Genomic DNA, 15838 nt, shown 5'->3' with positions numbered 1-15838 from the left:
GAATGCCTCAAGGAGGAATATCATAAGGTCGTTTCCAGCTTCATACACTTATTGGCAAGGTGGAAGGGATCTCAGCATCTAGTCTGAGCCACATCTTAAATCCAGGCACTGAAGTCCAGGGAGAAGTTATTTGGCCAGGTCACATCAGTTGAAGATACTGAGGTATTCCAAGAGGGTTTTAGTTTTATTCCAAATAGGGGAAGTGTTCTGGGAGTCTGAGAGAGGGGGAGGAGGCTGGGGTAAGGATGGGCATAGAAGTGGGTGGAAAGGAGAGCTGCGAGAACTCAGAACCAAACTTCAGGATACCACTCCTGCTCACATCCCAGTGCCTTGCCATCAGCTCTCCTGTGAATCTTCAGAAATCTTAATAACTCCCTAGGACCAACTTAGACTTCTCATGAGTTAGGTACAGTTATGTTACTTCTCTGAAGCACTTTTATGCACAGGGAATAGATTTAGCCAAACAAACTTCACAAGATTTAATTCTTGGGGTGTTTTAAAAAAAAAAAAATTCTGAGGAATTTTGCTATTCTCAGCACCACAAAATTTCTAGAGCTGCTTGACACTGAGATGACAGCCTTTTTCGTATCTCTGAAGGGCTATTATATAAGGAAAAGGGCTGGAGTTACTGTATTCAGCCTAGAAGGCAGAAGAGTGAGATGAGAAGTTGTTGGGGAGGCATAATTTCAAATCAATTTAAGGTTCAGATTGTCCTGGACTAGACACAATTCGAACTGATTTCCAACTCTGGAATTCTGTACCTTTCCCCTTAGATATCTAAGCTTAGCAAATCCTGGGCCTGAAGTATAAAACCAACATCTTGATCTCCCAACCCCATCTAGATGACCCCACAGATAGTGTAATGAAAAGTGCTTGGGCTTTGAAACGAGACAAACTTGGAGTCTCACCTTGGACAAGTAAATCAGCTCACCTCTCTGACCCTTAACTCCCTCCACTGGAAATGGGGACAGTCTGCTGAAGAGTACGTAAAAGGCCTGGGTTGCCGTAGAGGTCCCACAAGTGTCCGTCAAATAATGAATGTGCTTTGCTGTTAATCTTTTTCGCCTTCTGTGATCCTTGCTACACCAAGACACGCTCCCTGCGAGTGCCTGCCAGTCCCGCTCCATCCGGCAGGAGGCAGTAGACCCCAGCCCCGGCTCCAGGACTGGGCCTAAGTCCGGACGGACAGAGCAAGTGGCGGGGCGCGGCTGCTGCTGGGGTGTGGCCGACTGGGGGCGCGGGCGGGGCAGGGCCGAGCAGAGGCGGGGGAGGCACGTAGCGCATGCGCGCAGCCGGGAAGGCGCGGCCAGTGCCCGGGCTCGGCTCTAGAAGGCTGGGCGCGGAGTAGGACGGCGCTGGCGCGGAGACCGCTTCCGGACTCCGGGTACCTCGCTTGCCGGTGGCTAGACGTTGCCGTCTTTCTTTTCATCTGCGGTGAGGGCTCGGGGGCTGCAGGTGAGCTGTGCATGCCGCAGTCGAGACCTTCCTGCCTTGAAGTTTCTTGCAAAGGCACAGAAATAAAAGGGACTTTGCTAAATGGCCCCTCCCACCCCGAAATCCCTGCAGCAATCAATGATGGGGAGGACCTCGAGGGGATTTTGCAGGGGCATGGGGTCTGCTCTCCCAGCGTTCATATTTCTCCTCCTGGGAATTTCTGCCTTCTCATGGCCCTAAACCTCCCACCTGCCCTGTCTCCTACCTTCCGGGAGCTGGCGTGGTGATAAGGGGGAGGCGGTTCACGGACCGTTGTAAAAATGCCTGCCAAGATTTCTCCCTTCCCAGCACCACCCAGACTTCACAAGAAAAGGTGTCTTTCGTGCCCCCGCAGAGCTCGAGGGTAGGTTATTGTTTTAGCATGTGAAAATACGGTTTTATATAATAGTTTACGGAATATCCTTCAGTGAGTTCCCCGAATTTTGGAGGTCTTGGGGCTGACGTGGAGGCAGGGGCCTGTCACGTGGTTTGCTTTCTGGTCATTGCAAGCCGTGAACATCGTGTTCGCGACGGGGGCGTTGATGTTCTGTGCCCGTAGTCTCCCACACCATCCCTCACTTGTTAACGCGGCCTCTGGCTTTAATATGTGCTTCTGGCCTGGCTAAGTGGCCCTGCCCTGGAAAAGGAGCAAGACGGTTGATTGCCTTTTGTTTGGCTTTTCTCTGTGAGAATAGAAACTTCTTGCAAGTATTGGGAATAGATTTGTTTGGCCTCCTTAGAACAACACTCAGTTCACTAAGGAGATTAGGGGGCTGTCTGTTTCCTGGCAGTAGAGCTGTATTGGGTAGGTCAGTTACAGAATCTCTGCAGGCAGAAGCTGTTGGTTGACCCATTCACCAACTCATTTTTTCAAGTATTTTCTAAGCACCTGCCTTGTGCAGGGCAGGTTTCTTGGTGTCATAAGGATGACAAAGACAATTGAACCTGGGTTTGCCCTCAAGGAGCATGACTGGCCGAGAGAGAATCTTAAGAAACTCTACAGCAAGTGAAAGGGGATGGGTCCCTAAGAGAGGATCACAGGAAGAGCTGGGGGCCTCAGGATGGAGAGGGGAGTCAGCCTTTCACACCAGCTGCTTGGCATTAGGAGAAAATAGGTCTCCAAATCACTACTTAATTTTTATGTAGGGGTGTTTTCCTAACTGCGTCAGGCATCTCAGACTGAATCCGTTCCAAGTGGGTCGCATCATTCCTGGCCACCTCCCACTTCCCCCCACCGCACACCTGCTGCCGTTCCAGTGTTCCCCGTCTCAGGGTATAGCAGCAGGCTCCCCTACCCCACACCTCTCCTAAGGGTCCAAGCCACGGACCTAGGGGTGAGTCATCTGTGACTCATCCCCACCGCTCCCTCTCCATGTCCAGGCCTGTAGATTCCACCTCCTGAACCTCTCAAATCCAACCACCTTCTCTCTACCCTCATTGCCATTTCTCTAGGCCAGCCTACCTTCATCAGCTAAGCTCTTGCTTAGTTTCTGCAACAGCCTGCAGCCAGGAAGCGCTTGCAGGAGTGTAAATCTGATTGTGAGGCTTACTTCATCGATCCCTCACCGCTTAGGACAGAAGCCAGACTCCCTTTACCAGGCTTATCTGGGTGTACAGGCTGTCTTTCTCACCTGCTCCTTCTCTTTTCACAACTGCTTGCATTTTTCATGTGGAGATCATGCCATGCTTTCTCATGCCACTGGGGCCTTGCACATGTTCTCCCTTCTACCAGGAACACCCTTCCTTGCCACCCTCTTCACTTGGCTTACTCCTGCCCTGCTTCCTCCGAACGGCCCTCCTTAGGCTCCCACGCCGTGTCAGGTGCCACTCCCTGTTATGGTGCCGGAGCCTCTCCTCTTAGGGCTCATTCACTCATCTGTCTCCTGCTGTGCTGTACTGTAAGTCCTGGAGGACCAAGGCCATATCTTAGGGCTTTCCATCACTTACTACTTCCTTGAACAAAGAAGGTGCTCAATAAATACTTGTTAACTGAAGTTGAATATAAGTATAAGTTGTAATAATATGGTGTGATTCATTGACTGCCTGAGTCATAAATCCCGACTACCTCAGTTTTCTCAGTGTGCTTTAGTAATGGCTTTATACACATCAAGCTTAAAAAGAAGTATAGGGTGAATGAGAAGAATAATCATTAATATTAGAGCAGCTGATATGTAGTGCTCAATATGTGCTAAGTGTTTTTTTTTTTTTTTTTTTCTAGCCCGGGCTAGAGTGAGTGCCGTGGCGTCATCCTAGCTCACAGCAACCTCACACTCCTGGGCTCAAGCGATCCTCCTGCCTCAGCCTCCCGAGTAGCTGGGACTACAGGCATGCGCCACCATGCCCGGCTAATTTTTTCTATATATTTTTAGTTGTCCGATTAATTTCCTTCTAATTTTAGTAGAGACGGGGTCTCGCTCTTGCTCAGGCTGGTTTCAAACTCCTGAGCTCAAACAATCCGCCTGCCTCGGCCTCCCAGAGAGCTAGGATTACAGGCGTGAGCCACCGCGCCCGGCCTATGTGCTAAGTGTTTTGATAGTATTAACTCATTTAGTTCTCCCAATCCTATTCAGTAGATACTTTTATTATCCCTTTATTTTAAAGATGTAGAAACTGAGTTACAAAGAGGTTAAGGAGTGTGCCTAATTTTACAGCAGCTAGTAAGGAGTGGTATCTGGTTTGAGGTTGAGGCATTGCTTCCCTTCTCTGTACCTCAGTTTCCTCATCTGGAAAATGGGGCTAAGGATGGTAGTACAGACCTCGTAGGTTTGTGGTAATAATTAAATGAGTTGATGCCTGTAAGGCCTTAGAATGGTACCTAGCACCTGGTACTGGCTTAATCATCTTCGTTGTAATTATTTGTTTATCCATCATTCAGTCAACAAATGGCTTTTGAGCCCAGGCCTTTCCTACATGTTACGCCCTACTGTCCCACTGCTCGGGCACAGACGAGCTCTCCTGTTTTAGTTCTTCTTCCTGTGGATGTTGAGGGTTTTTCAGTGTTGCCTCCTTTTTGGTGTCGTCTTCTCCTCCTGTGCCTGAGATTCCCTCCCCCAAGACCCTTCCTCGCAGGAAGTTCCAGTTGATTCTCTGAGATAAGCTCAAAACCCCTTTTCTGCTCTTCTGAATTAATTTGTTGCTAGTTGCTACACGGACTAAAAGACCAGTTAACCTAAATGACAAACAGTGAGAAAATTGTAAAAATACACAAGAAATTTCATATACCATCCCTCCTATTTACAAAGATCATTATTTTCCCATAGAGGAAATATAGATGTAAGAAAGTTAAGATATAAAACCACCACTAGAAATCTTAGACTTCAAAAAACTGCAAGGAACTTCAGAGCTCATCTCATCTATTTCCCTCACTTTGGGGGATTCTGGGGGGAGGGGGGTACAGTCCGAGGACCAGTAACAAGCTAGTGACCAGTGCCCATGTCCCCAGCCTGCAGCCAGCACACTGTCTACTACATCTTAGAGAACTGTGGGTAGGATTTCAGTGGAACTTCTCACCGCTGGATATATGTTTTAGCTGCTTCTGTGCATAATAGGATGTCAATGTCATCCAACTAACTTGGTGCCAGGGCTTCATTATGCTCTTTAGTGGTTTGCCATCGATTAAGTGTGGATGCCTCTGCTACCACAGAAGATCTGTCTCAACAGAGCTGGTGACAAAGCAATTGTTTAAAGTGAATCATTGGTTCGGTCACCAGACATCCATATTACCCCTTTTCTGTTCTTCGATGTGGGGAGGGTCACAGGACAACTCCCTGTACCAATATGAAAAAATTATAAGATGGAATTACAGAAGTCAAGGAATTTCGAGGAGGAAGAAGCCATTTGCTCCAGACCGGTTTGATGATGCAGGCCAGAGTTAAGGAGATTGGAGGGAGGTGGTGAGGGCAGAAGTCAGGGGAGAAGCTTCAGAGAGCCGTGCAGAGGATGGTCAGGCTTTTGTAGGCAGAGGTGCCAGAGGTAGGGGGACATTCCATCCCTGGAAGTGAAGAGTGAGGATTGGAGTGTTGCAGTCCAGTGAGGAAACCTGGCTGACCAGAGCAGAAGTTTTGCTGGGGGAAGTAAAAGGAATTAAACAGCTGAGAGTATGGCAGGTCTTGAAGACAGGCAGAGGAGAATCATCTTGAGGCGCCCCCTGAGTGTGCTTGGGAGTGATGAGGAAGGGGACAGTGGTTGAGTGTTGGGGGAGGTAGGTCACAATCAAACCTCCCTTTTTTCTTTAGTAGACTGGAGAAACTTCTGTAATTCTATGGGACACATGTAATTTTTATATACATTTGCTCCCCCAAACTCTTTATTTTGTATAATTTGTCCCTTCCTCCTTGCTTTAGAGCTGCAACCTTGCCAATGGACCTGGTCGGTTTTGGTTATGCAGCCCTTGTGACATTTGGAAGCATTTTGGGATATAAGCGGAGAGGTAAGCCTAAACCAAATTTCATTGAAGGGACTTAGGGGGGTGTTGGTGGTTGTGTGTGCTAGGGTCATCTGAGGGTCTGTAAGTGGGACAAGAAGCTGCAGATACCTCTGAGGTGGCTGGCTTCCAGCGTGTTGTGAAAGGGACTCACGAGGGGTAGGAGGATAACATGGGACTGGTCATGGCAGAGTGTTGCAACCTGAGCTTCTGGCCTCTGCCTCCCATAAAACTCTGACTTCACCTGTCATTATCAGTTGTATAATTGACTTAACCTCCCTCAGGGTCTCTGCTTATTACTAAATGAGGATTTTTTTGTTTACATAATCATGGTACCAAAAAACTCAGTTATATTGATACTGTGTATTGCAAAAGAAAATTTGTTAGATACTTAGATATCATATCCAAAGTTGCCTCTTCATCTCCATCCAAAAGAGGAGAAAAAACTCAATTGAGCAATTAAAGGGTTTTCATGGAGAAAAAGGAAAGCTTAAATTTTTATATTTTGCTCTGTTTTAAGGTAGAATTAAATATAGTCATGGTGTTTCATATTTTTGGTTTTTATTTTAATTTTTTAAATGAAAATTTATTTCGAAGCGTGTTGTGTTTGAATTGGAGTGAAAAAGCCAGGTCTACACAGTTACCAGTTAGCTTTCTTCTTTAGCGATTGCTAAGAAGTCAAAGGCCAGAAGCACAGTTCTCTCTAGTAGCTGAGGGGCTGACAGGTTAGAATAGATTATCTTCTAAGATTCCTTAAAATCTGTAATTCACTTTAGATTTTTTGTTTTTTCTCTCTTAATGTGTGTATCATCATGGATACGTGTGAAGGGAAAAAAAATGATGGCACCAAAAGGAGATCTGTTAAACAACTACTCAGAAGTTGGTGTTTCATAATCACCTGTAGTGAAAGGCGAAAGATTTATACGATCTGAAGAGAAACCAGAGTATTCATAATCTATTTTAAAAAGGACTCAGTTTAAAATTCTGAGGATTGTTATTGAAACCATTTTTTCTCATTGTCAAAGACACGTCTAAATAACTTCTATTACAGAATAGGAAAGAACATCTGGACGTTTTTGCCTGCCTTTTTGAGGGGCGGAAAGAAGAGAGTGAGTGTGTTTGTGTGTTGGGGTGGGAGGAATCATGTCATTATTCTAACCCAAATCTCTGCAGGTTTTACCAGCTGGTGGGGACAAATGAAGTTACATTAGCTGTAAGGTCTCTGATTGCAGGGGCTTGTTGCTCAGTGGCACAAGATGGTTTCTTGGCCTCTGGCAGGAGCCCCCCACACTGAGTGAGCCTGGAAGCCCCCGAGAGTATTGTGTGTTCACAGGGAAGCTTACTCGTGTAGTATAATGTGGTTAAAAGCATAGGCTACAGAATTGAGCATTCCTGAATTCTAGTCCTGACACTACCACTTCCTGGCTCTGATAGTTGTGTTAACTTCTGGGCCTCAACCCTCACCTGTAAATTAATTTGTTAGGATTAAATAAAACAATGCATATAATACATTTTACATAGTGCCTCGCATAGAATAAAGGTTTAATATTCTGGTTGTTTCTGCCACTGCTGCCTGGTCAGTGGGGAGGTGTGTGGGCCAGTGAGGCAAAATACCTCTTTCTAGTTTTACACTCTGGTTTCATATTATACTGTATACTATATGTATACAGCTATACATATAGCTGCTTATAGCCCAAATGTCTTAGATCATTTGTGTGGAAGTGAGTCAGCTCTTTCTCTTTTTACTTAGAGTTTGCCTAGGCGTAAGTCCCATGCAGCTAGGTCAGGAGACCCTTTTAAGGGACAGTTACTGAGAATAATTTTGAGTAGGTGAAAAATGTGCTGTCAAAATAGTGTTTGGGCTGGGCATGGTGGCTCATGCCCATAAACCCAGCACTTTGGGAGGCTGAGGTAGGAGGACCACTTGGGACCAGAAGTTTGACACTAGCCTGGGCAACATAGTGAGATCTCATGTCTACAAAAAAAAAAAAAGGTGGGCGTGGTGGCAAGTTCCAGCTACTTGGGAGGCTGAGGTGGGAGGATCACTTGAGCCCAGGAGTTCAAGGCTACAGTGAGCTATGGTTGTGCCACTGCACTCCAGCCTGGGTGACACAAAGTGAGACCTTGTCTCTAAAAAAACCCAAAAATTGTGTTTGGTTGGGAGGACACAAATATATCCAAATCGTAAACTAGACTAGCTGACTGATACAAGTTGGGTCAAAGTGAGATTTTTTTTCTTTGGTGGAGGAGAGAGGCAGTGCAGTTGCAGGACACAGGGTGCTGAGCTTGAGTTCACCCCTCCTCCTAGGTAGGTCTCCAGGGAAGTGGATAACCAGGATGACACTATGATTTGGAGGCTTTTCCTAGGCCAAGTAGCACCAGGTGTCCAAAGACAAAGATGGTCAGAAGGCTTGCTCTGACTTCTCCTACACCAGGGCTGAACCTGACCTCACACCTTCCTACTCCAGTTGGGAAAAGCACAGCAGCCCCTCCAGAGAGGAGCGGGAGCACATGCCAGGCAGGTTCCTGTTCTGAGGACCACAAGAGCACCCGAAGGGAGGCTCCCATGTGTACCTTTCAACTTCTTTGAAAACTCCCCTACCAAGAGGCCCCACCCAGATCGGCCATCCTAGGAAAGGGGAGGGGAAGAGCTTGGAGCTTCTTTTCTTGTAGCCCCCGCTATGGGCACTTCTTTTTCTCAGGATCTTGGCTCCCTTCCACTAGCCGTGGCTTTCTTGTAAGGCAGAGTCCACAGTCCTACCTCCTTCCTCAAGCAGGATGAATTCTCCCAGGAACCTTCCTGGTTCTCTTACACATGGGCTGCTGGTGAGCATGCTCCGGTCCCTGCTGCTTGCTGTCTGATCTCATGGAGACTCAAGTGCAGACACTGCCACGCCTTTCGCATACTTAAGTGTGTTTGTATGGGGGTGGTGGGGATGCAGGGGGCAGGAGGGGAGGTATAGCAGTACACAAATCTTCATGGTATACAGAAAGGAGGATCACAGAATCTCTAGGTGAGAGACACCTTAATGGTGACCTAGTCGTACATTTCAGAAAATGCTTTAATCTCCTTAACTATATCCTTACCTGACATCTTTGGCTTGAACATGATCCATAACAGGGGATCACCCAGGAACGCCTTAAATCAGTATTTAACAGGTGTTCCTTATGTACCTGGTTCTTTGTCTTACCCTGGGAAAACAGCAATGAGCAAAAAAACATAGAGCCCACAAGTGGGTGGGGGAGACTGACCTTAAATCCGTGAACAGCATATGACCACAGTGTCACCAGCATATGATCATGAATGATGGAAGACTACGATGTGGGCCCTCGTTCAGAGTTGTAGGTCAGGGAAGGCATCTCTGAGAACTAAACGCTTCTGCACACATCTGAAGGGGAGCTGCGCTAGGCCAGGTGAACAGTGCAGAGAAGAGCAGTCCACGCTAGGAGCAGCATGTCTGAAAGCTGTGAGGAATAGAGTTTGGCATATCCAGGGAAGTGAATGAAGGCCAGGACTTGCACAACACAGCAAACTGGTTTTTTTTTTTTTCCTAAGTGCGTTGGGAAGCACCAAAGGTTTTTAATTAGGAGATTGACCTGTCCAGATATATGTTTTTAAAAGATCATCTTGCTGTGTTTGAAGAATAGATTTGGAGGAAGACAATAAGGAATTTAATATTATTTCCAACTGTAACATTCTTTGTTTTTTGGAGGCAGAGTCTTGCTCTGTTGCCCAGGCTGGAGTGCAGTGGTGCAGTCATAATTCACTGCAGCCTCAAATTCCTGGGCTCAAGCAATCCTTCCACCTCAGTCTCCCAGCTAGCTGAGACTACAGGAATGTACCACCATGCCCAGCTAATTTTTTTTTTTTTTTAGAAATGGGCTCTTGCTGTGTTGCGCAGGCTGGTCTTGAGCTCCTGGCCTCAAGTGATCCTCCTGCCTGGTCTCCCAAAGTTCTGAGATTACAGGTGTGAGCCTCCATGACTGGCCCTAAGCCTTTATGTATATGACATGGGTGATCTTAACCCTGTTTGTTTTGTAACTGATAAAACTCAGAGAGGGTAAGTGATTTAGCCAAAGTCCTTCGGTCAACAAGTGAAAGAATTAGGACTAGAATCTAGTGTATTTGGCTTCTTGTTCAGGATGGTGCTCTGTGTGTGTGTGTGTGTGTGTGCGCGCGCGTGTGCGAGTGCGTGCGCAAGTGCGCGCTTGTGCATGCGCTGCAGTGGTTCTTAACCCTGGCTGCGCATCTGAATCTCCTGTGGATATTTAAAAAATAGAGACAACCTTTACCCTGTCCCCAGGGATTCTAATCCGATAGATTCTAAATAGGGTGAAGCAAGGATTGTGTGTGTCTTGCTTACAGTGTCACCAGCATGTAGCCTACTGTCCAGGGCACCTGAAGTTCTTGGTGTTTGTCATAGTGCCCTGGGGCAGGTGGATGGGTTGGGGGCTGGGAGTGCACTGGTGGGGTGGGTGGATCAGTTCCCTGGTCCTTCCCCTTTCTCCATATAGTCTTCATTAGTCCTTGAGTCCTGACATCTTGAGGCTTGAAGTTTTGTTAATTATTCAGGACAGAACCATTGCTTGGTTTGCACAGCACTTCTCTCTTTACCTATATGAGCTAAAAATACCGTTGCGTCTTATTTTCCATCATCACAACCTCACCGCGGAAAGGAGGCAAGGAGAATAGGGGGTGGGAGGAGAAGGGCGTAAAGAAGTCAGCTAATGCAGTCAGCGTCTAAACCACTACTACACAGCAGGTTTTCTTACTCCCCCAAGGGATAACTAACCCCTCCATTGCTACGCATTCAGGGTTCTTCTGCCTTGCGCTTAGGGTCAGCGTGAAACAGCCATTTCTTAGAAACTATCAGTGAGGAAGCCCATACTTAATTTGGCTTTGTCCAGTTACAATGCCCAAGTAGGAATACGCTTAAAGGCGCCTGAGTCGTACTTGAAGTAATGGAATGAATTCCTTTCATTTTGAGATTCTCTTCGTGAGCCCATGCTTTTTTTTCCGTTCCAGGTGGTGTTCCATCTTTGATTGCTGGTCTTTTTGTTGGGTTTTTGGCTGGCTACGGAGCTTACCGTGTCTCCAATGACAAACGAGACGTAAAAGTGTCACTGTGTAAGTAAGGCATTTTTCCCAGCTAGAGAATCAAACATTGGAGGTGGCCTTTGTGGTAGTCTATGGTAGGTTTACTAGAAAATGTTTAGTCGAATGGCAAGTGGCCATATGCATGTGTCAAGGCTGAACACAACTCTTGTTCCTTCCTACAGAGACCTGATCAAAAATAATGGTATTGCTGCCAAGCCTTCCAATTCAGAAGAATATTTCCATAAAACTTGTTACTAGAAAAATGAAATTGAATTAGAAAATGCAAAGAATTGGCCGGGTGCGGTGGCTCACACCTGTAATCCTAGCACTCTGGGAGGCCGAGGCGGGTGGATTGTTTGAGCTCAGGAGTTCGAGACCAGCCTGAGCAAGAGCGAGACCCCATCTCTACCAAAAAAATAGAAAGAAATTAATTGGATAGCTAAAAATATATAGAAAAAATTAGCCGGGCATGGTGGCACATGCCTGTAGTCCCAGCTACTCGGGAGGCTGAGGCAGAAGGATTGCTTGAGCCCAGGAGTTTGAGGTTGCTGTGAGCTAGGCTGATGCCACGGCACTCACTCTAGCCCGGGCAACAAAGCGAGACTCTGTCTCAAAAAAAAAAAAAAAGAAAAGAAAATGCAAAGAATTATTCCCAGATTTTCTGTTAACTCTCCTAAACGCATATTTAGCATAGTTTTTATGTTGCTGTAAAAATAACTGAAAGGAGACAGCCTTGCATTATTTTATTTAATTCACAAACAGCTTTTAGATTCTGCAGTGCCTTAAGATTTAATGTAGAAAAGCAAGACTGACATTTTTTTTAGCTTCTTCCCTTGTTGAGCTTAATGGGAGAATGTGCACAGAAAAAATGGAAACCTGTGTGTTTAAAGCCACAGTGATGGTTGGCTTTCTTTTGTCTCACTTGAAAGAGAAATGCAGTGGAGGTTTAGAGAACTACACCAAGGAAATTGCATCTGTTTGATTTGGTTATTATTCAAAGTGCCATGGTGGAGTATGGAAGAAAGTACAAATGAAGACAAAATTGTATCAGTTCTATATTTGAAGGAGAGAGATTCTGTGGGCTTTTTTCTTTAGTTATTTTAAATAGGGGCTAGGGATTTTTTTGATAAGATTGTATCAAAAGATAAAACTATATCAGCAAGATACAGTTACATGGGGCTTGTCATTCTCATACATTTAAGTAGTTCACATGTTTATTATCAATCATTATATTTTTTGTATCAGTGAACATTTTTCTTTGAAAGCTGTTCTTAAATTGGGACATCGATGCCCTAATCTTGTAGATAAAACCACCTCCCCCTTCGTATTGATACAGCTCCTACAAGGCTGGATGTGAGCTTCTGAATATGATATTATTACTTAGCCTGTTACTTACTCTCCAGACATTAAAGTCTCCAAAATGGAATGCTACAAAGAAAAACCAGTCAGCCTTCCTCCTAGTGTTATTTTATTAATGAGATCTTACTTTTAAAAGAAATACTGGTTATTTTCTTTATATTCAGTTATCTAAATATTTATTGAGTGTCTCCCGTGGGTCCTAGTATACTACTGCCTAGTGTTTCTGAGGAAAGTTGAGTAAAATGTGGTCCTAACCTTCAAGGAGTGTTCTTTGAATAGAAATTTAGGTTAGCAAAAGACTCTCTTTTGAAGATATTTCAAGAATGGATTTTAATATGTTTGTTTGCTCAGAAACATTTTGATGAGCTACTTTATAAAGTATTTTAATAGAGCACTTTATCTTTTCAAGAAAATGGCAACTCAAAATGGCAACTATATATAATAGTTGTTAGAAAACTTTAAATGATACCTGTTTGTTTGTTTGTTTTTCATAAGCATTGATAACATGTTTGAAACTTTGGTTCATGAATTGGTTTGGTTTCAGTTACAGCTTTCTTCCTGGCCACCATAATGGGTGTGAGATTTAAGAGGTCCAAGAAAATAATGCCTGCTGGGCTGGTTGCAGGTTTAAGGTAAGAAAAACTATTTTGATCTATACTTTGCTGTCATTTTGAAGTGCTGAATTATTGGCAAAAATCAATTTTAATAAGAAAGGTCAAAGTAGTTTGTATTACAGTAAGCAAGACTATAAAAACCTTAAAATATCTTGGATTCAGTTGGTCTTTGGTATTAATGTGCACATGAGCATTTGCATCAGATACACTTAATACTGCTATGGTGTCTGATCATGTGCCTTTTTCAGAATAAAGAGCTAAATTCAGCCTCATTTTTCCTGAAGATTTACCCACCTGAAACATTAAATGTATTCATTTAAATCTAATAGTCTCTTTTAGACAGTTGGACAGAGTGACAATCTGATGCAGTTATTTTGAATTTTTAAGGAAGAGAAATTTCATATTTTTTGAAAGATAAATAAGGAGCCTAAAATTTCTCTTAATTTGATCTCTATCCTTGAGATTAAGCATATTACCAAATAAAAATTTAGAGATAACATTTTTAATTCCTCCTGGAAGATCCTTTTATATGTTGAAAGCCATAAACATGCTTACTTCCTTTGATACACATTTTCACTTTTTGGAATTTATTTCAAAGAAATGAGATACACATAAGACATGTTCATTGAAGCTTTATTTCTAATGGAAAGCATGATGAACTGAAAAATTAGGAACAACTCAAAAGTTCACCAGTAAGGAAATGTTTCAATAAATGTTTTGTCCTATAATGGCATATTGAGCAGGCATTACATGTCATGTTTTCAAAAACTATTTAGTGGCATTGGAAAATCTTAGTGACATCATGAGGTGTAGGAACAGGATCAGAACCAACCAAGGATAGTGTGATCCCAGTTTTCTAAAATATTTACATATAGAAAACCAAGATAGAAAGGAAATATCTGAAACTGTTAGTGTTTTTCCCTTGGGTGGTAGCATAATGAATAATTTTAATGTTCTTCTTTCTGCTTTTCTGTAGAATTTTCTAGTGTAACTATGTATTGTGTTTTGGGAGTGGGGGTGTGATTACAAAGGGCTGCTTTCCAGCCCTGTTCTTTTTTTGATTGATTGATTGATTGAGAAAGACTGGGTCTCACTCTGTCACTAGGCAGGGGTGCAGTGGTGCTCTCATAGCTTACTGCAGCCTCCAATTCCCAGACTTAAGCAATCCTCCCACCTCAGCCTCCTGAGTAGCTGGGACTACACGTGTACACCACCATGCCCAGCTCATTTTGTTTGTTTGTTTGTTTGTTTCCTATAGAGACTGGGAACTCACAATGTTGCCCAGGCTGGTCTTGAACTTCTGGGTGCAAGTGATTCTCCCACCTTGGCCTACCAAAGTGCTGGGATTATAGGTGGGGAGGCACTGTGCCCAGCCTATAGCCTTGTTATAAAAATGATAGTTGATGGTGGGAAGAATCAGAAGTAGGGTTTACAGATCAGGAAGACAAAACCCCAGTCAATGGAAAGTAGCTGAGATTGTACTAATAGCTCCCCTAAATTGCTCCTGGATCATTTTCCAAGTTGCTGTACTTTACTGGATTTTGAAGGTGTATGTTTCTTTCCACACATTTCTCTTATAAACTCTTGTCCCAGGTTTTCAGAGCAGCAAGTTCTGACTTTTCTCATTCATTTAGTGAACACATTTAGGTGGCTAATTCAGTCCTGTGTGCTAAGTGAGGGATGATGAGGTCGCCTGCTCCAAGGGGTAGGGCTAGGAGAGAGCCCTGGAAGAGCCAAGGCCAAGTAACCCTGCAGGTTAGGCAGACAAGTGACCCCTTCTGTCTCGGGCCAGGTAAGAGTGAGCTGCCTTTGCCTTTCTTTTATTTTAATCCAGCCTCATGATGATCCTGCGACTTGTCTTATTGCTGCTCTGAGATCCAGAGGAACTGAAAGCAAAGTTCGTGTCATCCTACTGTAATAGACAGAGCATATTCTTTGTATTTAAAAGGTAAATTTCAATATGGAATGTTAATTGTCTTATTTTCTGTTAGAAACATAAGTAACACTGTCACTTCTAATATAAACACAAGTTTGAAGTGGTTTTTTTTTTTTAAAAAAACAAAAATTTTAACTGTTTTCTAATTGTCAAGCATTATTTTCATTAAAGATGTCTAATCATGATGTGCTCTTTCATTTGCTGGGTCTATTTTAATATATGTGGCATTTTTGACAATTCCAAATACTCATGTCTCAGTATAAATTAACCTACAATTTATCAAATAAAGGAATTCCTTAAGTGGACTTCACAAAATGCTAATGTATCTATTTGCTATGTGTGTTATATTAGAAATTATTAGAAATTATATTTTTCCATTTTAATTGTGTTGCTGCCAGCGTTATATTTTTCTTTAAAAAATTTCATTCTCAGCACACTCTGTATCCTAGAATGTATTCAGTATTCAAATAAAAGGCATTTTGTTTTAAACCTGTTTCTTTGATTTTAGTGTCTTCTGTATATATTTCAAATCATCTTTGATATTTAAATGTTTAATTATTAATGAAAAGGATTGGGAGGGAGATTTGTTTAAGCCAACACACCATACTTGCTCAGGAGCAGAAATTCTCTCTCTTGCTCTGAAAGAGAAATAATTCTGAAACAAAAATGATTTAGTCTCAAAATGTCCAAGGCACTTTTAGGGCCCAGACTGAACATCAGGAAACCCTAGTCAAGGAGGAGTTGCACTAAATGATTGACAAGACCCCTTAGAGCTCTAAAAATTCATTTCTATCCTGTTGGCTCTGTGCTGTGGCATCAGATTTCAAACTCTTTCTTTAAATGAAATTCTGTGTTGAGCCCTCACCTAATAGCAAAGTGGACATGGTTGTGTTAGGTTGGTTACTCTTCCCAGCTGACTTTCAAGGAAGTTGTTA

At 43.6% G+C, this 15838-nt stretch overlaps 1 protein-coding gene across 2 annotated transcripts; it reads left to right on the top strand.

The window, feature by feature from the left end:
- Positions 1–1293: 1293 nt before the first annotated feature.
- On the top strand, positions 1294–15385 carry TMEM14A (transmembrane protein 14A). 2 transcript variants are annotated; one of them, XM_012648571.1, is made up of 5 exons: positions 1294–1455; positions 5817–5902; positions 10923–11024; positions 12898–12985; positions 14802–15385. In XM_012648571.1, exons 2-5 carry the CDS (start codon positions 5833–5835, stop codon positions 14839–14841), a joined length of 300 nt encoding a protein of 99 aa, XP_012504025.1. In that variant the 5' UTR covers positions 1294–1455; positions 5817–5832; the 3' UTR covers positions 14842–15385. The 2 variants fall into 2 exon arrangements, with proteins under 2 accessions (XP_012504025.1, XP_012504026.1); XM_012648572.1 differs by lacking the exon at positions 1294–1455 and adding an exon at positions 1800–1837 and having other exon boundaries at positions 14802–15214.
- The last annotated feature ends 453 nt before the right edge of the window (positions 15386–15838 follow it).

Source organism: Propithecus coquereli, unplaced genomic scaffold (assembly GCF_000956105.1).
Source record: "Propithecus coquereli isolate 6110/MARCELLA unplaced genomic scaffold, Pcoq_1.0 Scaffold29, whole genome shotgun sequence".
NCBI classification, from domain to species: Eukaryota; Metazoa; Chordata; class Mammalia; order Primates; family Indriidae; genus Propithecus; species Propithecus coquereli.
This window is presented reverse-complemented; position numbering and strand designations above follow the sequence as displayed.

Excerpts from the sequence above, each read along its gene's own strand:
- TMEM14A (XM_012648571.1), top strand. The coding sequence starts at position 5,833 with ATGGACCTGGTCGGTTTTGGTTATGCAGCCCTTGTGACATTTGGAAGC. Across the intron at positions 5,903-10,922 it reads TTTGGGATATAAGCGGAGAG|GTGGTGTTCCATCTTTGATT; the intron begins GTAAGCCTAAAC and ends TTTCCGTTCCAG. Across the intron at positions 11,025-12,897 it reads AGACGTAAAAGTGTCACTGT|TTACAGCTTTCTTCCTGGCC; the intron begins GTAAGTAAGGCA and ends GTTTGGTTTCAG.